The sequence below is a fragment of the Apodemus sylvaticus genome, chromosome 2, assembly GCF_947179515.1.
Source record: "Apodemus sylvaticus chromosome 2, mApoSyl1.1, whole genome shotgun sequence".
Lineage (NCBI taxonomy): Eukaryota > Metazoa > Chordata > Mammalia > Rodentia > Muridae > Apodemus > Apodemus sylvaticus.
Window position 1 is genome coordinate 127,234,123 of NC_067473.1, and position 24,522 is coordinate 127,258,644.

At 40.4% G+C, this 24,522-nt stretch overlaps 1 protein-coding gene across 1 annotated transcript in view; it reads left to right on the forward strand.

The window, feature by feature from the left end:
* The first annotated feature begins 6,178 nt into the window (after positions 1-6,178).
* Positions 6,179-24,522, forward strand: part of Tafa1 (TAFA chemokine like family member 1) — a 529,280-nt gene continuing 510,936 nt past the window's right edge. The window contains exon 1 of the mRNA XM_052172626.1: positions 6,179-6,296. Coding sequence (XP_052028586.1) covers positions 6,179-6,296 — 118 coding nt within the window. The remainder of the gene's footprint in view (positions 6,297-24,522) is intronic.

Consider the following 24,522-nt stretch of genomic DNA (forward strand, 5'->3'; position numbering starts at 1 on the left):
AATTTTTGTGTTTGGGTAAATACGTGGCAGCACTTATCCCCACATGGAATTTACTTCCTTGGATGAGTTTCCCAGGTTAGTTTTGTTAATCACGCTCACTGTGTGGAGCATTTCTATAGCAATTCATCATCATTTAAAGCTACAGTTTCATCTGGAACAATGCAGTATCCTACACTTTAGCTGTGAGTCTCTATCAAGACTGTTGGGTGGCTGAGGCTAAGGCCACCTGCTGATCCTGAAAAAGACCTGAGCTTAATTCCCAGTACTCAGATGTCAGTACATAACCCTCCGTATGTATCTCCAGCTCTGGCTTCTGCGGCCCCAGGTATGTATGTATATATATGCAGGCAAAACACGTAAAATAATCCATTAGCACAGCTGGACTGGATGTTCTCCATTCACTTGGTTCCCTGTGTGCCTCAGGCTCCACCTCTTTTTCTCCGATGGTCCCTCTGCCTAGATTTCCATCCTGTTACAGCATCTGTCCTCTCCTCTACCCTCTGCATACCCACATTTCCTAGTGCAGGACAGTTTGCCGAACATTTTGGAATATTTGAGTGTTCTGGATGCTGTGATGTTACCTCCAATGTCCCTACAGGGCTTTCTTTGTGATTTTCCATGGGAGGGATTCTAATGAATAGGATATTTAAAAATGCATATGTATACATAACACACATATACAGCACTGCATTTAAAATATCTATCTTGAGGAATTTGACCCAGAACACGATTTGAATCCCCCACGACACTTAGTATATTTTGAATTAATGAAACTGGAAGTTAAAAATAATACCCTGGTAGTCCCTTTTCATCCCCCTTCTTTCAAACACGGCTAACCCGACTATCACCATCAGCCACATGAGGAATCAACTTTTATAGCACTCCTTACTGGGATACCCCTGGGCCTCTAGCCCCAGTACTGCATGCTTTGTGGTTATCAGTGCACTGACAAATAACAACCAACAGATTCCTATCACAGTGGATTCTGTGAACAAAGGAGCTTGAATGGCACACTGCTGTCTCCTCAGGGATAGCTTGGGATGGAACAAAACAATTTAATTAGGAAATGAGTAATATAGGTTTAAGTCTTTATCAATCAGGATTGTCAATTTTATGCTATAATAAAGTTATAAGTCTCAGTTGCTCTGGCAACTACTTCCTATTCACTGTGAGTATCCATCTGGGTTGGGAGGGGAAGAGGAAGGGCCTCTTGTTATATGGTCCCTTAGTGATCTTGTAACAGCACAACTCCCCGAAAGGCAGGGGAGTAGCTTCTGTTAAGTTGAATCTCTGTGTTTCTTAAAGTTGGGGAGATGGCTTAGTGCATGAAAGCACTTGCTCTGAGGATTTGAGGTCCATTTCTCATCACCTGTGTCAAAAGCCATTTATGCCTATAGTCCCAGTGCTGTGGAGGGCAGAGACAGGAGCATCTGTGGGGTGGCTGGCTACCAACCTAACTGCAGGTTCTCTGAGAACTTCTCACAAGGAAATAAAGAGGACAAAGAGTGACAGAGCAAAGCAGTTTACATCCTCTGGCCTCTGCACACAAAGGCACCACACCTACCTATATCACAGACATGCACAGTTTGCACATATATACAGATATGTACAGACATGCACAGCCTGTACTTGCTGATGCTTATGTTATAAAGAAGATGGTCACTGGCTGCAATGTAATAGATTGTAAAGTATCTGTTGGGAAGCAATAGATGGAGTGATGTTGACAGTCTTAATTCATTCATTTCACTCATCATATACATGTATAGAATGTTATAGCAAATATTCTATATATATATTGAAATTTTCCTACAGTGCCTTGAACATGACCCACAAGTCCATGCTTCAACTGTATTAAAACTGAATTACAGTTTATCAACCAGGTTTGTCCTTTGTTTAATCCTTAGAACTAAAAATAAGATTATAGTATTTCAAAATGGTAAGATCTATTAGCATATGTGAATTTATTTTTAATGTAAATTTGCTTGCAAACCAAAGTCAGAAACCCCAGAAATCATGGGGCAAATGCTATTTTGAAAACCTGGATGTTTCGAATGTCTAGAATAATCTATGTCTCTAGAGGAAATGACTAATAAATTTTGAAACTGCCTTAGTGTAAAACAGATTAAAAAATATAAAGGCAGATTTTAGAATTATTTTTTCATGAATTCCTTTATTGGAATACAGAGCCGTTGCATTGGGAGCCTGTCACCTCAAGAGTTTTGTTTGCTTGCTCAGCTTCCCTCTTTGCTCCTCATTTGTGGAGTAGAGAGATGATGGCAATACCTGTCCTCGTGAGTTAGTAAAACACTTTAGATTATTTCTTACAAGAGAGAGTTCAGAACAGTGCCAGCATGTGGGGAAGGTGTGATGAACTCTGACTCCTGTTCCTGTAGCTGTTTCTGTTGTTGTCTTGATTCTGCAGCAAGAGAATAAATGTCCTATAGACACCCAGTAATTAAGGCAGCAATAATGAACCACAGAAGTAAGCATACAAATCCAAACTAAAACTCTGTCATTCTTAATTAATGTGAGTGTTATTTTGAAATCTTGTTTGTAGAGGGGGTAGGAAAGGAGGGAGGGAAGGAGGGAGGGAAGGAGAAATGGAAGGAGAAAGAGGGGGATATCATTGAAAGAGCAGCAGGGAAGATTGATGAAACACCAAGATGGTCTCCCTCTTTCACTTTGTAGAGCATAGGGAAGAAGATTGTTCTCGAAGATGTACCAGGCATTCAGCCTTCTTTATAATGCCCACAAAAGGCAAAAGAATTCTCAGAAACTTTGAAGTTTACAAGGCAAGAAAATTGTGAGAGCCACCTCAGTTCTGAAAATAATGTAGAGGACTTAAGGCGGTGACCTTTGACATTGGGGGTCACACCAGTCTTGCTTTCTGCTTTATCCTGAGCATCTGTCACATAGTAGGTGTGATGTAAGCGACATGTGAAGCAATTGAATGAGCATTTCAGAGAATTAACACCGGAACAGCCTATAAAGGAAAAGTAGGTCATCTCCCATGCGTCTCTGAAGTTTAAGTACAATCATAGTATATTTCCAGGGAAGCCGGGATCACACCATAGTACTAGAGATGCAACTGAACTTCTGAGTATTTCCCCTTTCCATCTCAGCATGCTATTTAAAGAGAGCAAAAAATACTTTTTACAAAGAACCTCGAGCATAGTTCTTCATCATAACTCAGTCTCTGGTGCCAGCAACGATATATTTCTACTTATTAAACATGTTAAATAACTCCAAAGATTTTTAGTTTGCTTAGGAACACAAACATCAGTTATATTCCAGATAAATTGAATTTCGAGAAATAGCTGACAAAACAACTAACCGAAAAAAATATCAGGATAAGCCTAGCTATGTTCAGTTAGCTTGCTGGCAAGTAGAAGATTCAGAGGTTAGACCTGGTGCAGGTTTCACTTTCCCATTCACTGTTTGAAGCCTGAGAGCCATTAACACTATCAATATGTTGCATTTTTTCTTTCCCTTCTCAGTTCCCTGGCATGAGAATGGTATAAGAAAACAAAACAAAACAAAACACAAACAAACAAACAAAAAACCCCAAAACCTCCACCAGAGACTATCAGGCAATATCATGTTAATGAGCTGCTTGAGTCATGGGAGAGTTAAGGGCAGTCATTAGAATTTACCTTATCTATAATCAAGGGTAATGTCACTTTAAGACATGAGAGACTTTAGAGAGGAGGGGTGTATTGAAACAGACTCCCGCTACTTACGGAGGTATAGCAGCCCTGCTCCTACATTTCACTGCCTAACTCTGTCCTGAATGTACTGGTGTAGGGATGGTCTGTCGGTGGCTATAAACTGCTTCTCATCAGGAAACTACATTAGCTCACCATTCCTTCAAAGGTCTCGTCAGACAGAGGTGACGCCAGGAGATGATTTAAAGGTGAACATGACAAGGTTTCCACCCCTCAAACCTTGGTTCCTTTTCTGACAATACAGTGAACGAACCCAACGGCTTCACAACTGTGGAAATTGGACTGGAAGAAGAAAGCTTGCCTTTTTTTTTTTTCCTAATTCTTAATAAAGAATCGCTGGGAAGCATTCTCTTTGAAAAATCTCAGAACTGTGGCACAGATGGATTTTAAAAAGTGTTAGCTCTTTCCAATGAACACTAGGAGGGTGCCCTGCTCTTGGCTGGATTTCTCAGGTAAGAAAGCTTCTGTAAGATTTAAGATTCGGAAAGCAGATTTGCAACATATTCAGAGAAGTATGCAAGACTACATGCATTATTTGGGGGAGAAACACTGCCACAGAGCAGAGCTCTGTCAGGGAGCAACCGAGAAAAGAGATATGCAGGAGCTTGGGAAGTAATGCTGAGAATTACAGAAAGTTAACTGGGGGGACAAGAAAGAAGGAAAGAAGGAAAGAAGAAAGGAAAGGAGGAAAGGGAGGAAGGAATGAAGGAAGGAAAGAAGGAAAGAAGGAAGAAAGGGGGAGCCCTGTAATTGTCAAGTCGCAGCATGTTTTGTGTGCTGAGCTGTGTGTGGGTTAAATGAGCAGGAAAAGGAGAGTCTCTGAAGAATTCTTAAGTTTGGTGATTGTTAGATTTTTTTTCCCCCTAAGTTAAATTTCCAGTGCATTTTAACAGTGATGGTCGAATAGCAAATGAATAGCAAATGCATACCCGAGTCACCTCTGTTTTGTCTCTCTGTAATTTGCAGGCTATTCTGAAAGGTTTTAAAATGCATTCATTTGGGGATTCACAGGAGGGGAGTTGCTATTTACCTCCACTGATGAGAATGCATCTATGCTATCCTGCTAGTTCTGAAAACACTGAGACAAAGCCACGCTGTATACAAAAGTAAACAGTGGGCCACCAAACTAGAAACTAATTAGAAAATGACTGGTCCATCTGAGTCACTGCCTGGGGCATGGACCCTCCATGCTGCTGAAAAGAATGTTTTCCCACTTTGCACTTAATTACAGTTGTCAGGAATAAACTTATTGTCATCCTCCAAGCCCTTCTCAGACTCTCCATCTCTCCGAAACTTGCAAATTAGCCAGAATTATGCACATGCATATATGTGTGCACAATGTTTATTTTTTGCTGCCTATCACTGATTTTGAAAGAGCACCAAGTTCCACAGACAAGGAAGGCATACTGGGAGGTCACCAGCAGGTTTTCAGTAAATAGTGGAAATTCTTGAAGGGTGTCATCTGGCAGAGCAAAGGTGTACAACTTTGATTACACAGCCTGTCTCTGAGCTCTCAGAGAGGAAAGCATGCCACTAACTGAATTCTTATATAGGGGATGCTTCCTATTACTGCCTCACTAAGGACGATGCTTCAAGTTTGATTAATTTGGCAATATGAAATGCAGCATAAGGTGTTGTTTGGGAAATTGGACAATATGTAGCGCCGTTGAGCTTCTGTAGCTCCTGAGATGCTCATAGGTGCAGAGAAGAGTGTCAAAGTTTCAGTGCCTGAGAAAAGGTATATGCTCACCCATATAAATACACACACCACCTGTATATACATATTCATCAGTGCTCCAGCAAATGCCACAATGGGATCTTAGGAGGCAAAGCAATACCGTAAATTATGGCTTGCTGTAGGGTGGATACATAGACCTTGCCTCTGAAACTCAGTCTGGCTGAAGACACTGTGCCTTCTGATTTCAAGTCTAGTCAGAAAGATCCGTTCTATCGGGAGATTACAACATGCCTCTGAGAAATGATTACTTAGTTTAGAAGACAGCATTGCGATTAAAAATTCATGACTGTAGAATTAAAAAAAAAGAGCCCACTCTTTTCTTCCAGGCTTATGTCAGACTTGCAATGAAGTTAGAACGAGCAAGTGTACAGCTACTGAATGCCTGGGAAAACTAGTTCGCAGATCTTTGTGTAACGCTGGATAGCTTCATGGGGGCATGTGATGTTTGAATCTGCCTAGTTAACAGTGACAAACTTTATTTTTGCGTTTTTTGGGCAATCGTTGGCCTCTGAACAGAACTTAAGGGACATATTTATGAGCTTCTGGAAAGGGTCTTCAATCCTCCTCCCCAGAATGACCTCTATAGGAACATTCCTTCTAGCCAGCCAAGTAGCAAAAGGACACTGAGGTCTCCCTTCTTTCCTTGGTGGGCCAGACCACTCTGGGGGCCTGAAGCCAGGGGTAACCTGTTCTTGTCTGATGCTCTCTTTAGAGAATGACAATGGTCTCCGCCATGTCCTGGGTCCTGTACTTGTGGATAAGTGCTTGTGCGCTGCTGCTCTGCCATGGGTCGCTCCAACACACCTTCCAGCAGCACCACCTGCACCGGCCAGGTAAGTGGGGGAAGGGGGAGCTGGCTCCCCAGGGGACTCCTCCAGCCTCACCAAGGTCTCTTCAACAGATGGCGGAATGCAAGTGACAGAAATTGCTATCGTGTGGGCAGTTTGCCTTTGAATTCTAAGACATGTTGTGGGATGGATGCTCTGGGGGAAGGAGCGTGTACCCAAAAACCGCCTCAAAGATATTTCTGTTAATTTCTCAGAATGGGCGGGTTTCTCTAGAGGGGCAACTCCCACCCCCTCACCCCCACCCTCTTCCACACACCTTGCTCTGGAGAATGATTTGGTTTTGGACAATAGCAAACTATTCTACAAAAGGTGGGGAGGTAACTTTCAAAACTAGGGAATGGGGAAAAGGCATGTATTCCCTGGGGCGAGTTTATACCTAGTGCAGATATAGTCGGTTCGGACTATGTGGCTAAAGAGTCCACAGATGCATTAATGACCGGACTAACTTTAGAAGTTGTCAATGAGAAAGAAAAGGAAACAGTGACTTACTATGTGGTGTCTGGTTTAATTTGCCTCCTGTCTTCTCTCCCTTCCTTTCTTTACTTTTGGTTTCTCCAGTTTGTTCCGTGTGCCCCCACCCTATTTTCCTCCCTCTGTTGGCAGTTTCAGGAACAAGTTCGCTCTGGCATGATTTTTTGAAAATTTCCTTTATTGATTTGTTTTTTTCCTTTTAGTTCCTGGTGCAGGTTGCTTTCTTTCCTCGGCTTCTAACTCTTCCCTCCCCTCACTCTCCAATCGGGATTTTTCTTTCTTTGCCTCTTCAGCTTTCTCATTACAAAGTCGCTCCGGGTTTTCGATTGTTCTTAAGCTTCCTGGTTGGTTCTCAGAAAGGTTTCCTTCCGTTTTTTTTTTCTGCGTAGCTGTGTTTAGCCTTTGTGTCCTTTCGCCGCACCCCCTACCTCAAAGTCCTTGGTGGTACCCTCTGATGGTGAAGCCCAATGTTCCGGGGGACCAGTTGCACGCCCAAGTTCCTGCTCCTCGGTTCGTGGGTGCTGCCGCCCCTCCCTCCGGGTCCCTCTCCACATCCTTCCCTGGCCTCCAGCCATCCACAGGGCTTCTCTGTGCAGCAGGTCCGCAGTCTGCACGCTGTCTTTTGTGGCTCTGTAACCTTGACTGTGATCCCCTGCTCTTGTTTTGGCCTTCTCCAACCCCTCTCCCGGTGTCTTTTGCTGCCTCGCGGGGCTCAGCTTCCAGTCTGGGGCAGACTGGATAGAGATGGGAGGGTGCAAGCCAGCGCCCGCCTGCTGAGTCTGCAGCCCTTAGGTGCAGAGGAGGGCTGGGGGCGGAGGCCAGCTGTCCCCTGTCCCAGCCGCCTTCTTTTTGTAAGTCGGGTCAGCAAGGGAGAGAGGGGGCGCTGGTGCCCCTGCGGGTGGGCATGGAAACCACTCTGCTGCCGCGCGGGTGCTGCTCGCCTGTGTTTTCTGTGTCCTGTGTGTAGACCCTGGCTCGGGAAGCGCCAGATTCCTGCCAGAACATTCAGTGCCAACATGGAGGGAACACAATCTTTGATTTGGGGATCCCTGTGCTACCTCCAACCACTTAATCGCAGATCTGTTCTGGCAAGAAAAGTCTTCAGCTTGTTACATAGTCATACAAATAACCTAGGAAATGTGCCTTCTCTGTAATACTTAACAATGAGATAAAAGAACCCTTAATCCAGACAGTGCTAAGCACCCTGTTCAGGGTTAATTCACATTATTTCTATCTTTGGGTAAGTCGGTATAGTTAACACCTTTTTCCCAGACAACAGAAGTAGAAGTTTGGAGGGGCTGGGTGACTAGTCTGAAGCCACCCAAAGATTGGTTGCCAGTGGAGGTCATATCCCTGTGATTCTCCCACAGAGGGGAAAATACCCTGTAGTACACAACATGACTATACCAGGTAGCCTCTTTGAGAAGCATTAGATATAATCTATAACTTTAAGGTCATTTTAATACATGTACCCATTTAAGGGGTCAGCCAGTTCTGGGAGTTAGCTGAGCAGGTGACAGGTGGTGGGGGCAGGGACTAGTCAACATCTCTGTCTCTTAACTTGGTGATACAACCTTGGATGAGTGACTGTTCATATTTTATCTAATTTACTCATCAGAAGATAGGGGAGGGGAGCAAGGGGACAGCTTCCTAGGAAATGGGAAGTACTATGTGCATTGTGATTTTTCCTATAAATATCAGGCATAGCTGGCATTCTGTGCAAGGGACTGCAACCTGTATGTTAGGGATGTTGATTGAGTCAAATTTTACAGTTCATACTGCTAAATAAATCCACTTCTCCAGGACAAAAGCTTGTTGCTTTTGTTGCTTTCCAACCATGAGATGCATGACTAGGATAGGCCAACAATGACAACCTGTCTATATGCTGTGCATGTAGTCATTAAGCAAACAAAAAGAGATGTCATAATTTGTAGTGAACTCCCACATAGTGTGTCTCTATTTGCTTATGGGAGCCGGAGCTATTATGTGTAACAGAAATTCATATCATCTAGGTCTTATTAAAATACCATGATTTTTAAAATTGAGAAACAGATACAAGATTCCGACTGAAATTAAACTCATTACTCATGTTTCCCCTTATTTACCATAAAGTTTGCTCATTACCAGCTAATACATGTTGGAACTATACCTTAAATATTCCAAGGAACTATGTTACCAATAAGTCTACCCCCACATACACTCATTATACAAAAGGAAGAATTATAATTGCCCCATCAAGATGCAGAGAGATTAAGATTATCTTGATTTGGAAGTCCAGTGGGTTTGTGTAATGTGCTTATTCAAAAACTTCCTTAGGATTTTTTCCAATAGCTATGGAGATTAAAATGGTCAATCTTGGTCCCAGTAATCTTCTAAATTAGTTCAGTCACTCTTTAACGTGCCCTCCTGTTTTGTTTTTTCAAAGTAAAAATTTGTTTTTGTTTTGTACTCTTTTCTTTTTTCTTTTCTTTTCTTTCTTTTTTTTTTTTTGATGAAATAAGCATTGTGGCATTTTCCTCTGTGGGTCTTCCATGGTTGGGGACACTAATGAAATGTGTGTACAAATAAATAAGAAAACAACGAAAACTGGGGCCAGTTATCTGCAGCAATCCACCCTTAAATGAACCAATACATAAAGAGTTGAATAAATGAACAACAGAAGGGAAAACATAATCTCATTCTCTCAAATCCGTGTGAATAAGTGGCATGTTGAGAAAAAAATGAGACAGTAGCTGGCCCCGGCCTGGCTACATTTGCCTAAGCTTGAAAAATCGGTCCCTTTACAAGGCAGAACAGCGCACTGGGCATGCATGCCAAACATGTAGAAATGTGCAAAATGACATGTTTTTCACTAGGAGTGTGTGTGTGTGTGTGTGTGTGTAGGGGGGCTCTACAGCCACCCTCACCTGCTTAGGAATGGTAGTCCCTCCTCCTCCAGTCAGCACCTCACTGGCAGCTTCCCAGTCCCCGCCACAGCAAGATTGATGGTGTTCAGATTGCGAGCAGGCAATTTCAGTCTCTCAAGAAATAATCCACTACGCTGACAGATGAGAGGAATTTGACGAGCCGTTCCCCTTGTTGAGACTGTGCCTCACCTGGATGGCACCAGCCAGCCAAGGCCTGTTAGGGGAAATGGTTAGAGATTTGGGCCAATTTCTGCTGTCATAACATGAAACTGGGACAGTGTTTTTGTAAGGCCATACATTTGTGATCTGTCTTCTTGGTGGAGTGGGTTTGCACACAAACAGAAGGAGACTATGCTAACTAGAAAACTGACTGATTTTAATGTATTTGCCTGCAGCCCGTAAGTACTTCCTATTTTTCATATTTATAGTATTAGGAATGCACGATTTATTTTCACGTACTCACTAGTTAAGGGAGATTAAAACACTCAATCAAATGAAACTGAAATTTAAAATTACGTAAGTGAGTAAAACGTGCTATAGATTAACAGATTCACAGTTTCAATAATTGAATATTGGAATAGTTTTTATCTGGGGAGCAACATAGGAAGTTGCTATGACAACTTGAAAAACATTTGTGCCTTCCCCCCATACCAAACCTTTGAAAGGCCGGTTAATTTTTAAAAGACCTGCGGCTCACAATGAAAACTTGAATGTAGCATCTCTATTGTTTCCCATAATTATAACAGCCTAAGTTCTTCACACTCAACAGAGGGCTCATGGGAGACAAAGGACAAAGGGTCTGCCAATAGAGCCTTCCGATTTAAGATTACGCATGCTCCTGGTATGAATAAGTGACTTACGATGACAATTTTAATGTTCACTTTATTTGGCCTATGTGGGTGTATAATTGGGTGCGAGTATTGGGGGTGTCTTTGAGACAACAGAATAGTACTTTTCTCAAAATTCTTTTGCAAGACCTGAATCCCTGGGATTCTTGAGTAAAATAAAATCATATTCCTATGAATTACATGAGGCACAAGTTAGAAGTAAACAATGAATCATTTGTTCTTGAGTCAATGCAATTTCATTGACGTTGGAAATGATATATAAAAGCTTGCTCTGAATAGAATGTCTATATAATTTATACTTGACAAGATTTAAAATTGTATTAAGCAAACTATATACATTAGAAGTCCATGTTTATGACTTTATTATATGGTGAACATCACCATCCATTTTAACATGAGGATTTGGGGTAAACCAATAAAAATCTGTACCACCAAAAGCTACATTTTAGAAAACTACCTGAGGGAGTATATTTTAGATGCCAAGGTGCTTTTCAATAAAGGGTTGCTTTATAGGTTTGGTGTGTAAGAACTGTGGCTGTACATTTTCCTTTTAGGAGTGCCTATTAGAGCGAAGTCGCTAAGTGTAGTGGATTGGTGTTAGGATTGGAGTAGACAAGCGGTTATTTGGTATAAGCTGGTGCTGGTGATAACGCATTGATCATCTGATCGATGAGAGTGACCTCTTCCAAGAGTCAGAGTACAGCTATGGATATCAAATAAAATCCTAAATACCAGGGCCAAGTAGAGATACAGATACATATTTCCTGTCACTGCCATGAACTTGGAACAGAACAGTGACAATACCATATAAATGGCTACCAACTTGAGTATAGGACTATGCCTTCAATTCATGGTTAAGGACAATAGGCATTATACTCCACTTGCAAACCAAAGTATTTAGTACTGGCACAAATGAGCATTAGTTGTCAATTGCTAATTTCTTAAACTTCATTGGTGATAACGATCTGACCTCTCAACCTGAAACACTGCACAACATTTCCGTACACTGAACACTGACTACCCTGAAGCCTGTGAACCACTTTCCCACAGCTTTATAGTGGGATCTCTCAAAGTGAAAAATGTGTGAATATAGACAGGCTCTTCCACCTCCTAAACGCTTATTCCTAGGGAAAAAAAAATTGAACAGGTGTGAAAAAATTTATGTTGAGGTCTAGTCACTGTAGCCATGGTTCTAATGGCAAAACAGAGTTTCAGCTCCATCAAAATGGGGTTGATAAAATAAATTATGGCGCACATCTACCCAATGGGATTCAGTGTGGCCAGTACAAAGGATGAGTTATGTTTGTGTGTGCTCTTGTGGAAAAATCCCTCAGACATAGTGCCGAATGAAGGAAATGAGCAGCAGAATACTATTTTAAAATAATTTGAAGAAATGCAATAAAGTATCAAAAGATTATGAAAATCATTCATTCAGTACCAGTACTTGAGTGAAATATGAAGAAAATCCTCAAATGACTTAAGTGGTTTAATTTCTAATTTGCATATATCTATGCACAAAATGGGTTTTGCTCGGTATTTTCGTGCCTGTATATGCTGGTTTTTTTCACGTTCCATCTCCTGCTACCGCCCCTTGCTCTTCTGTCATGCTCATTTATCCTCTTCTTACTAAGAAGTTCCTCTCTTCTTCACGTCTTTTTAGGGCTTATCTTTATGTTGAATGGTGTGTATGCATGTGTCTGTGGGTGGGTATGCACCCAGGAGTGTAGGTACAGGAGGTGTTGGGTACCTTGGAGCTGGAGTTACAGGTGGTTGTGAGCTTCTCAACGTGGATGCTGGGAAATAAACCCATGAGCTTTGTGCCAAAAGTTAGCGTTCTCAGAACTACTCAGTCCCCTCTCTAGCCGCATTATGTCTGTATTTTTTTTATAAATATATTGTGAACCAATGAGTTTAATTAGGATTTCTTATAGGAATATTGGGGCTGCTATGTACTAGGGCACGAGCAACTTACCAGTGTCAATACCACTAAAGAAAACTTTTCTCTCTTCTTCGGAAGCTTATGGCTGCCTATATATATTTTCAGGAAGGGGTAAGGTCTCTTGTATCCCTCCCAGTCTATGACATCATGTTGATAGTCCTAATTTTATGTAAATTTCTTGCAGGTAAACACATTTGTTGAGAGTTCAAGAGAGCCATAGCTGTGGCTTAGGATTTTTACTTGTTGTTAGTCTATATTTTCAATTCATTATGGTATAAGCATATATTGCTTTCTAATGAAAGTCTTAAAAATTAGCTCCAGAGTTTTAATGACTAAATTAGAAGTAAATGAAACACTATTTTTAAATAGACAAAAATGAAAGGGAGATGGATAAGAGACTATTATGGGACTTCTTTCCTAAGAGCCTCATATTAATTGAAGATGTGAGCCAGTATTATCCAAATTCTGATTCATAAAGATCCTTATTGGGGAAACAGGGTTGAATGGTAGGGAAACAATTACTCTATAATATATTCTTGTCTAGGAGATGCATACCATAAATGTATGAAAGTTTTGGAAACAGTTGCAGATATAAACAATATTGTTGATCTAAATTTTGCAAACATTCCTTTTTTATTTGGGAAACATTGACAATGTCCACTCACATCATATGGATTGAGAAATGTGGGAGAAGAGAATTATCAAATTTTATTCATCCTTTATATTTCTCCATTACTAAGGCACTTGACTGCAGTAGAAGAGCAGAAGATACCTGCTAAATTATTCAATTAAAAAAATCAATGAAGGTTTTGGTAAAATTGTGAATATTTTGCTAGTTGTTATGATGTATGTTTCTCTCTCTCTCTCTGTGTGTGTGTGTGTGTTGGATGTGTGAGCACAAAAACATTTTGGATTAATGTTGTTTGTATATGTGATTATAATGTGAATACCATTCAAATAGATAGTAATAGCAAATAATTAGTATAGCATATATGTGTACAGGTGTGCATGCCTTTGTATAAATATCTAAATGTTTTATGTTTGACAGCTATTTTGCTAAGCAAAATAATCTGAAGAACTACTACTCTAAAATGTACTTAAAGATATGGGTATATAGAAATAATATTTATAAATATAGTCATATGTTAAGTGCTTGAGAATTTTAATTTTAGGCAATCAATTTCCCTTCTCCCTTTTAGGTTTGAAAAACTCTTATAGGGATGAGCTTGGGGTACTGAAGAGAAAGTTCCTTTTAACAGGCAGAGAACGGCCTTTCAGTATCTAAGTCTTTTGATTTCGAGAGGAAATAAAAATCACTTCATCTTTGTAGCAAAGAGAACAATTTCCCCCCTTATCTGGGGTAAAGAAAAGATAAATTATTTTTTAAACAAGTTGTGTAAACTAATTGAATCCCCCAAAGATATCCTCAAAGCACATGGGAAACTCTGTAAGCCCACTCCTTCTTCTCCCCTCTTGGTGTTATGTAATAACAGGTTCCCAAATGAAAACAAAAATAGTGTTATCATGAAATTTTCTTCCCAAAAATTGGATTGAATAGTGAGTGGCCTCTCTGATGATTAAAAACTTCCTTCATGTAGGAAAGACATCAAACCAAGTCTCATCCTAAATCCTACAGGGCAGAAGACCCTGATGCCCCCTGGTATGGTCGTTGTTTTCATGACATTACCAGTATTTACCTCTACTACACCCTGACTAGACATTATCTTTTAGGATGCTTTGTGCTTTCAATCCCAAATCAAAGCCATCTGAGCACGCGCATCCAGAGGGATTGTCTTGTTTCTCAGTTCTCTGGATAAAGAATGGATGGACTAAGTTATACACTTCTCAGAATTTCAGCTCCTAGATTTCAATAAAGCACCTAAGTTGAAGGAAAATATTACTATGCTCTAGCAGTTAACCACACATCCTAGATTAGTGTCAGAAGGCCAAGCTTCCTACTGAATAAAGACTGTATAATTTCTTCAGTAAATACTTGCTGCTCAACTGGGCTTTGTATTACCTAAACAAGTCCTTTATATCTTCTAATGCTCACATACTGTAGAAAAGGACTACATTAGCTTTTTAAGAAATTATCAGATAGAGTAAAGAGAAATTACCTTAGAGTAGGACTCAGAGACTGAGCTTTAGCACACCGCCCACCAAAGCTGTCAACCACTGAGGCTCCAGTGGCATTGGTTGGCAGGAATGAATAAACACTGTTCACTTTTCAGGGAGGCAATCCTTGTGTTTCATAAGTAGTGATGTATGCTGTAAGATAATGAATCTTTAAACTGACTCCAAGAACTGGTTTGTTCATTATATCCAATCCATGTAGAAAGATTCATTGCAAAAATATCCCTTTATAGACAACTTTAGGTGAGAAAGGCAACCCTCCCCCCAATGGTAAGGGAAATAACTGAAACAAATGGCAGTGGTGGCGGGGAATTAGGAGATGCCAACAGCAGAGATCACTGAATGAACACACATCTTGAGAAAGGAACCTGTGCTGAGCTGCCTCTGAGCCCACTCCAATGTATGAAGATTTTCTGATATTTGAAAGTGATCCTGGATCTTAACCTTTATGTGTACTTTTCTTACCATAAATATCAGGTGAGGACCACAGATCCTTCCTGCAGGCTTCAGACAAGATTATCTCTAGCTCCCATATTTTTTATTCCTAAAGAATTTATTGCATATATTTATGCAAGTCAAATAAAGAGAGGCTAGGCCAATAGTTTCAAGGTGGGGGACATTGTAGGTGCATCTGGCTTGGCTTGATTTAAAATTGTGTGCACACTTGAGTCCTGCCCTGAGTTTTGGCCAAATTTGTGCTTTTTATACACAGAGGAACTGTCACTACAGGGGCTCAAGTCAACTGAGAGTTTTTATATAATGAGGCCATTGTTCTAATCAGAGGTCTTATGTGTATCTCAGCTAAAAAAAAATAATTAATTTTCTTTTAAATTAAGGCTTGGAAGAAATGGTAATTGGTAAATGTAATAAAACTAAGAGAAGCTTCCAGAAGTACTTGTGATGCCCACATAAAACTTTTAATTTAATATTTTATTAAAGTTCTCTGAATCTAGTTTGCAGCCGTCTAGTATGTCATAAATATATCCTGGACGCCAATATTATTTCTTTTTCATTGTTGTTTCTTAAACAAGTGCATTTATTTCATGCAAGAGTAAAGGTGACTTATTAGAAAGCCTGTGATGTCATCGTTCTTCGGCAAATGACATATAACTGAGGTTCCTGAGCCCGATTTAGTATTCTCATAGGAACCCTGCCTGCAAGCTCTTAGAGATGCTGAGAAGTCCCTGCATACAGATAATTATAATCCTTCCCATTTGAGAAAAGGCAATTTGTTATCAGTGTATCACGAGTGTTGTTTTAGTTGTTAGTGATTTTCAATTGCTGTGGTCTAGTTTTTAATTATAAGTCACTGTTGGTTTAGTTTTCTCATTATCAATTAGTTTGCTATGTGCTGTCTGGTTAACCCTATAGTACGGATGAGGCATAGTTGTTCCTGTACTTCAAATTGCCTGAGAAAACTAGCCACTAAACCAGTCCTGACTTACAGTTCAAAGGTGGTTGATCTGAGGTCGGAATGGTAGAATGTTTACCTAGCAAAGACAAAAAACCCTGGGGTTTATCCCCAGCACCCCATAAAGTGTGGTGGTACATACCTGTAACCTCAGCCTCGGTTGGAAGCTCAAAGCCACCTAAGCTACTTAGGAAGACTGAGGACAGCCTAAGTTATATCAGACTCCCAGATAGAGAAGCAAGGTGGTAGTAGTAGTGGTCGGGGTAATTTGATTCTAATTGCTAAAATGTGTACATCTTATCACTCTGTGTGCATTTATTACTTGTAGAGTGATGTTGTGCAGACACTTACTATGAACCTCAGTACATGGGTTCTCATGCTACTTCTATGTCCACAGAGCTAAAACATTGCTTTCTAAGTACCTGTTAATAGGTTCATCTTGTTCCCCTCCCCACCACCCAAAAAAAGAAAGCAAAACGTGTTTCATTTAGGCTTCTTGCCAGGAACTTATCTCCTAGGACTCTTTCTATTAGAAAGGTGTAATAGGTGGGAATTGGATATTTCTTCTCTTCTTCACTGGTTATGAAAGTTTGAAGACCACTTTTGTCAAGACAATTATATGACTAGAGATTAGTGTTCATAAGAATTTAAATAAAAAATAATAGTTGCCAGAGTGAAAGCTCAGTCAATCCTCTTATGAAGCAAAATGACGAAAGGCAGAGGAATGCTGTTTCTGGAAGCTTCCTAAATACTGTTACATCTAATGGAATTAACTTGTTTGTTCCTTACATTTCATATGCCAAGAATTCAAAAATGTCACACCCCGAAAGGTACTCCAGAATTGAGGTCACTAGGTGAACATTTGTTGGGCTACACTTTTGACAGTTGCTTCCAGAATTAACTATAAGATACAGTGAATTCATGGCTTGTGGGTTGCCAATCTCCAGTCAGGCCTATAAGATCAATAAGTGATCATTGCCTATACTCTCTTTCTTGATGTCCTCTGACTTTTGGGTCGGGCAGAGCAGTACAGATGTCCTGTGTAGAGCCAAGTCCCTTACCAGAGTCCCTTATTTTCAGTGTGTGGTACTCCTACCCTGTGCCTCCATGTGGCATATGATCTACTCTCCCCTCCAGTTATACTTTTAACTAGGTTTCAATATGGCTTCAAGTAGGTTTCTATATGGCTTTTCACCCTTCATTTTGGTTAACTTTGTCTCCCATTCCCTCATTTTCCCCATCCCTCACCCTGACTCCTGATTAAATCTTTCTGCCTCTAATATTCCTGTCTACTTTCATTTTACCTATATCTACGATCCACACCCTCCTAAGACATCCCCTCTCGATTTTATTTTTAACATAGTATGCATTTAATACATGACATTCATCAAATGTCACTTGCCACCTACTGGGTGCACTGATTTTTTTTTCCTATTGTACTAGAGATGACTTCGGGGGTTTTTTTGTTTGTTTGTTTGTATGTTCTGGGAGGTAGGAAATACTGGTCATTCTGGAAACCGTGTTCACACACAGTGAAGGCAATGGAATATTTGCTGATGAACAAATGTGGAGCCTATACAAGAGTCTTCACAATAACCTTGTGAGGTAGGACATCCTTTCATTTTATGAAGTAGATCTAAATTATAAGATCACTGATTTGGTTAGGACCCTGTAGTGTGGGGCATGGTTTGGGATGACACCCCAGGCATTCTTTCCAGTGTCTGAGTGACACCTCCATTTACTGTATACAGAGTTCAGTGTGGCACAGATCCCTTCTTTACCATATTTTCCCTTCAACACAAGCCTATATGTTGTCTAGCATCAGTCTCATTGTTCCACACAGCGACAAAATGTGCAAAATCATGTCAAATTTTAGAAGAAATGCAGGTACTCTTAGTCAAGTCATGCTTGCACCTTAACCGTGTGCTACCAGGAATGCTGGCAAGGTAGTCTCAACCAATGGGAATTAGAAAACTAATTTCCATGCAAGGGCCATTGCTTTATATCAGATAAGCGCCTCACTTGTTGAGGACTTGTACTTACTGTCTATATGGCAGTACTTTTGAGGAATGCCTTTGTCTTCATTTTGCAGGACAAAGAAGCAAAGCAGAGCACATGTGTTCTGCTGTTTCTTTGCTTGGAGAACAGCAACTCATTTGCAAGTACTTTTTCTTCAGGGCTATTGTTTGCCAGTAGACTCGGGGGACCCTTCTGTACTACACACAAGGAAGCGGCAGCAAAGGAGAAATAGTCGTAGTGGAAAATTTTCTGTAATACTCAAAATGAAGTTGTAAATCATTCACACTGGGAAAGAATTCTCTCCAACTACAATCTAACTTTTCTGATAAGAATTTTTTGGCATTTATCATGTTGAGACTTTATAAATTATGTATTCTATTGTAAAGTGGGCTGACCTTTCTGGTAAGTGATTTGATCATTTGCAGCTGTGTCTCTTTGCTAAAATATTGAATTTTCTGTCTTTCAATAAAACATGCTAGGCCCACAGCCCAGTAACATGTTAGGTAGAAATTGCTTGTGGAATCAGACAAGAAATCTTCCTTTCCAATCCCTGTCGTCATCAAGTACATATTTTCCCCTCTCCTAAAAATATCTCCAATGGCCAGTGATAACACACTCTCAGCAGGCAACTAACTTATTCTTTCTATGAAGCTACCATTGCAGGAATCATTAATCAATCACAGAAAGTTTTACATTGAACCCAGATCATGTCTCAGAATCACCAAGTAACTAAATAGGCCAGCAATGATTTAAAAAAACAACCACAGACACCACCGCTAGAACAGTCATTGCCCAGCATCCTCTTTATAACATATGTTGTATCACAGGCTTGCCTTTTAGAAACACATTGGATCTTTATGTTTTAGACTATTTCTTTATGTTATCACATGTCCCTTCAATGTGGGCCATCTTATTCATTTAAAATTCATTATTTGGGAGCTGGAGAGATGGAGTTAAGAGCATTTGCTGAGGTCTATTCTCAGAGCCCAGATGAAGACACACAACTTCTATAATTCCAGTTCCAGGAAAACCATGCCCTCTCTAGCCTCTTCATGTACTGTATACATGTAAATGGCACACAGATGTACAACAGGAAAATATCTGGACACATAAAATAAAATGTTAAAAATAAATAAAATAGCAAATTGAATGATCAGAGAAGTTGGTACATACTTAGTACTTACAACAGATTCTGGAACAGGTTAGGCACCAAGGAGTGAAGCATCTTCCTGTGTCTTTAGAAATTAGAGAGTCAACTTTGCTTTGTATGACTCGACTTCACCCTGTTAATTATTTTTGGTGTAAGGAGTGGGTTGGGCTGGAACAGTGTGGTATACTAAACAAAACCAAAAGTTCATATCCTGCTTCTATTGTTACCATACTTATTTTCTCTAAGTATGGGCAAGTGAGGCTAATGTTTCCTGTTTAATACATCACATGGGAAGACCCCTGTTTATAAAATCCCAGCTTTCAGGCTTGGGCAGGAACCTAGTGAAGATGTGTGTTGTATATCATTCCTAGAGTAAGGGCTCAGTATGTGGCATCTTGCTATACTATTAGATAGCTATATCAATGTCAGTAAAAAATGAGGTATATGAGATACTTCATAATGGAATCAATAAATACTCTTAATAGTTCATCATGTAATGAAGATGCACATATAAATTTTATAACTTGGTCTTTATTAATCACAATCATATCTGAGTCTTTTGACAATAAAATCTATGTATGCAGCCTAACTAATAATAGAAATTTTATGGCTAATCTCTCCTGTGCAATACTCAATAGTTAGCCATGAGTTCTAAGTCAATATGAACAGGTCAATATCTCTAATGCCCTTCTCCTAATAATGTTCTGTATATGTAATTACTTACAAAAGAGTTCTAGTCAAGTTTGGTAGTACCTGTGTATGCCAGCCAAGATAGAAGTTTAGTTAATTAATAACCAGAGAAAGGAAAGGGTTCTAACAGCTAATACTGTCGTTATTCTCAGAAGACAACCAACTCTATTATAATTGGACTAAAGCAGACACTAGTCACACAACATCTTATATCATGGATCTATGCTTCCTGGTGTCACTTTTTCTTTTTTATTAACTTTAATGATCTTGGGAGCACTGGGAACTGAGCTCAGAGACTAGCCAATGCTAAGCCTGTGCTCTCTTACTGAGCCCCTCTTTTTGATCGAGTTGTTCTTAAAATAATCTGTTGCCTATTTATCACAGAGTGCAGCTACTAAAGGAAGATAACCATAAATATGCTGATAAGCACAATGTGATCTAAACACCCAGGGGATTCATCTGAACCTAACATTTGTGTTTTGAAGCTACACTCTCACGTGTCTCCTTTATTTTCTGGTCTGAGTATAAAATATTACCTTTGTCTATTAAGAGTTGAAACCAGAACATGGCTGTGAGCGTCCATGCTTCCAGTACTGTGAAGGCAGATGTTGGCCAATCCTCAGAGTGCGCTGGTCAGAAGGCTTAGCCAACTGGTGAGCATTTGGTTCAGTGAGAGAGAGACCTTGTCTCAAAAGATAAGGTAGAAAGCACAGAATAAGACACTTGACAATGACCTCTGGCCTCCATGTATACATGCCTGCAATGTACCTGTACCCATGCACACTTACACATCATGCACATATGTGCATGTGCATATACTTGGCTATGGTTGTGGTTCAGTATGGTGGAATATTTGTCTAATGTACACAAAACCCTGGATTATCCTCATCATTAATGGAATGTAGTAATGCATGCCTGTTGTCCCAGATACGGGGAGATGGGAGCAAGATGATTACTTATTCAAGGTTATCCTTGCCTGCAGAGTGAGCTTGAGGACAGCCTAGACTGTGTGAGACCCAGTTTCCAGAAATTTAAATGCCTGTGGTGTATGATGTCTACAATTCTGAACCTTGTCAAAGAGGAAAAAATTAAAGAGAGGTGGTCGGCTCTAAGAGTCTAGGGAATTTCAGCTTTCCTGAGAGAAAAGCCTGAATAGGCAAAACCATGGATTAAAGGCATTTTAAGATGATGATAAATTTGCAATTAATGTCTCAGAGTCTCTTAATAACTGTATCCAACAGTCATCAGATGTGTACCGAAGGGGTCAAAAGCATTATCAAGCCTTCCTGAGTTCTTCCGGAAGCTTCATTATCTTCTTTTACTGTCCTCATTAACATACTTCACAAATGCTGTTAAGGATTTCTGGCAGGCAGAGCATCTGAGTAATTTTACAGTAGTGTAAAGGATTTATTAATTATAATCTTTTCATGAGTCTATTTATTTTCAATTGTGACATTAATAGGTTGCCAAAACAAACCAGAGTTAATTGTATTTAATTAAACTGTTGAAAACAAGTAAGGGTAGTTTATTATTGTTGTAAGTAGAAAGCCTTATTGATGTACTTGTTTGTGTAAGGTCTAGTGTGAAGTTCTTTTGCTGGCTATCATGCAATTCATCAAGGAAAAGCAGTATCAAGATGCTAATTCAAGGATGTTGTCATCGTGATAGAACCTTTGGAAATAAAGGCTTCCTATACTACTTAAAAAATTGAATTTTGTGTTTGGTGGTTAAAGTATGTTTGTGTGTGTGTGTGTGTGTGTGTGTGTGTGTGTGTGTGTGCAAGTTTCATCAAGGCAGAATCCCTGTTTTCCTACTATGGACCCTAGGAAGCAGCCCATGCCTCTTATTCTGCCTTTATTGCCTTGTATTGATGAGAGGAAATGGCTAAGATCTGGGCAAAGTCCTCCCCTGCTTCAAATACAAGCAGAAGAGGTAGAGTTGGCTGTTCCAGGAGTAAAGGGTGAGGTGAGAGGACAAGAAAAGCTTCCTGGCAAAGATCACAGCATTCTGTTTGATGCTTTGGTCAGGATGAAGAACCAAAGTTAAAGCCGAAGGATCGCATTGGAGGAAAGGAGCTGCCTCCTCGCTGTGGACCAGTGCGTGCAGATGTTTTGAAGGACACAGCGCGGGGGAGTAAGGGTGGCTTTGGAAGGAAAAGAGTGACTTAGCACTTCCTTCCCTTGGATAGTCCTAAAATGTACATGAATTCCAAACATTTGCTAATCATTTGCAGTGTGGCTGGTATTATGCCAAGCATTCCAAATCATTTCCTTAACCCACATATATTCACCCTTAGGAGGTATTTACTCTCTTCTTTCTGTGATTAATGGCCTTCGGACTCACAATCACCACGGGAGCTAAATACCTTTGCCACTAAGCGCAGACTAGTAAGTGGAAAAGCAAAATTTGAAACAGGACCATCTACTTCCAGATGGAAGGCTCGCCTCAGCGGCAGTATGGAAATTATACCTCTGGCTTAGAGCTTAGTTTTAGCTGAGGCCTTAAGGTGGAAACAAATCGATGTCAGGCAGGAAAGGTGCTGCCGGAGTATCCAGTCTGCTCAGTACAAGTGACTTAAGCTCTTCCCTGCTTATAGGGCTGTTGGCTGAGGTTGGCTCTAAGTGGTTCTCCTGCGCCCCTTTACAGAGATAGAGCTGTTGGCTGTGGTGGAGGAGAGTTTGGGAGGATCCACCAGCAACAGGCTGCTGTTTGGGGGGATATCACAAGTCATTTTTATTAATAACTTTCTGGTGAGACCTAATGGTATGGCTCAACCCAATCCACTGGCTTCTCCCATTTGTAGATAGTCCTGCTTATGTGGCTGTTTGTTTAAATACCTTGGTGAGACTCAGGAACTTCAGGAAAGAAGGCAAAAGGGAATTGGAGAAAAGCGTAATCTAGCCAGTGAATCCAGATCAACACCAAAACCCCACAGAGATCCCTGGTTCATTCCGACTTTATTCTTACACAGCTGACTTTTAAGTGAGTGTCGCGATCCACCTTCCCCTCTGCGTGAAGCTGAGAAAAGGCTTGAAAAGGTCACGGGTACAACTATTCTCCAGTCTCCTGCATTTCTTTCCGATCACAGACCTGCCATGCCTTTGTTTGCTTGCTTAATCTTTTTGCTTCCCTCCCTCTTCCTCCTCACTGGATAGAATACAGTCTGCAAACTGATGTCCAGTTCAAGGAAACTTTCCTATATGAGTCTCAAAGGTCAAAGCACTCGGTACCACACCATCTAGAATGTTCCTGTTCATTTTAGAGAAATTTGGGAGAGGGCGTATTAGCAAGGAGGTATTTTTTTATTCTCCTGGGTAATTTATTTTTTTTTAAATTTAAATCTCCTTATTTTCATTTCTGGAACTGTGTTGCTTTCTGGTTGGCAGGCAGAGAATCAGTTATGGATCAAATGCACCCATGTGTCATGGATTAATGCATGCAAATGCTTTGATGACAGCAGGAGACAGAGGCTTATAAGAATGGATGCTGACTTGGGAAGAAAAAAATTAATGAAGCTGGGAAAACGGCGATAGCAGAGAACATTGCAATTTTAGGTGCTAAATGACTTATTTTCAAACCCTAGGAGTATGGCAATATTATTCCTCGCCTCCTTCCTGTAACTAAGTGTTCTCATAATGCATGGTGACCTACACTGAAGGAAAGTTGCTGGGGGAAGGGAGAGGAAACTCAGGCTTTTTGGAGAACTCTTATTTAACTAACAGTTTTTCCTTATTATGTTAAAAAAAAAAGAATTCAGTGCTCATGGGTAGATCAGAAGGAGCTGAAATTCACCACTGTGACGCTAAAAGAGGAAAATTAAAAATTAAAAACAGGAAAACTAGTCCGGTCTGCCAGTACTTCTATGTGTCACAAATGTCATTGCCAAGTGCCACCTTCCTGTGAATGGTTTAAGAAGACGACATTTGCTTGCCAGGTTTAGCTCTATGAAACGTGACTTTAATATCTGACCTATCTCTTCAGAGTGGAAGTCAGCAGAGGCAATTATTTTTGTCATGACTTTAAAGGCCTCTCTAGACTAGAGTAACACACACACACACACACACACACACACACACACACACACCCTACATCCTATGTTGTTAAGGTATTATAAAATTGTATTTTAGTCAGGGACAAGATTACTCTAGCAACCATCTAGACTAAGCTTTCGTTAGATCCCTCGTATTCCCTGCCAAGTGACTGTTGACTCACTGATGGGGTCTCTGCCATGCTGCACTGGGAGGTGATGCTGAGATCTGGGATGTTTCCTTTGTCTGACCTAGACAAGATTTTTTTAAATCATGAAGCTGAGTTGTCCCTGCCCTATTTCCACTCATAGCGTTCCTTATCACAGTGAATGATAACCCCAACCTTCCTATTGGTTACACCAACACCTTAGCATCACTCTCAGCTCTGGGATTTCGTATTGGCTTTACCAGTGGGCTGCTCTCCCAAATTCATGATACATCTAGACTCTCGTCAAGTCTCTGTACTTCTCTAGCTGGTTATTATGTCCTCTAAGGTAGGTTGTTGCAGAAACACTTGGTAGCCTCTTACTTTCTTTTCTTTCCAGCAACAGAGCCATATAGTTGCACTTCATTTTAATTTCTTTGTCAGTCTGCACTCTATCTGGGTTTCATATTT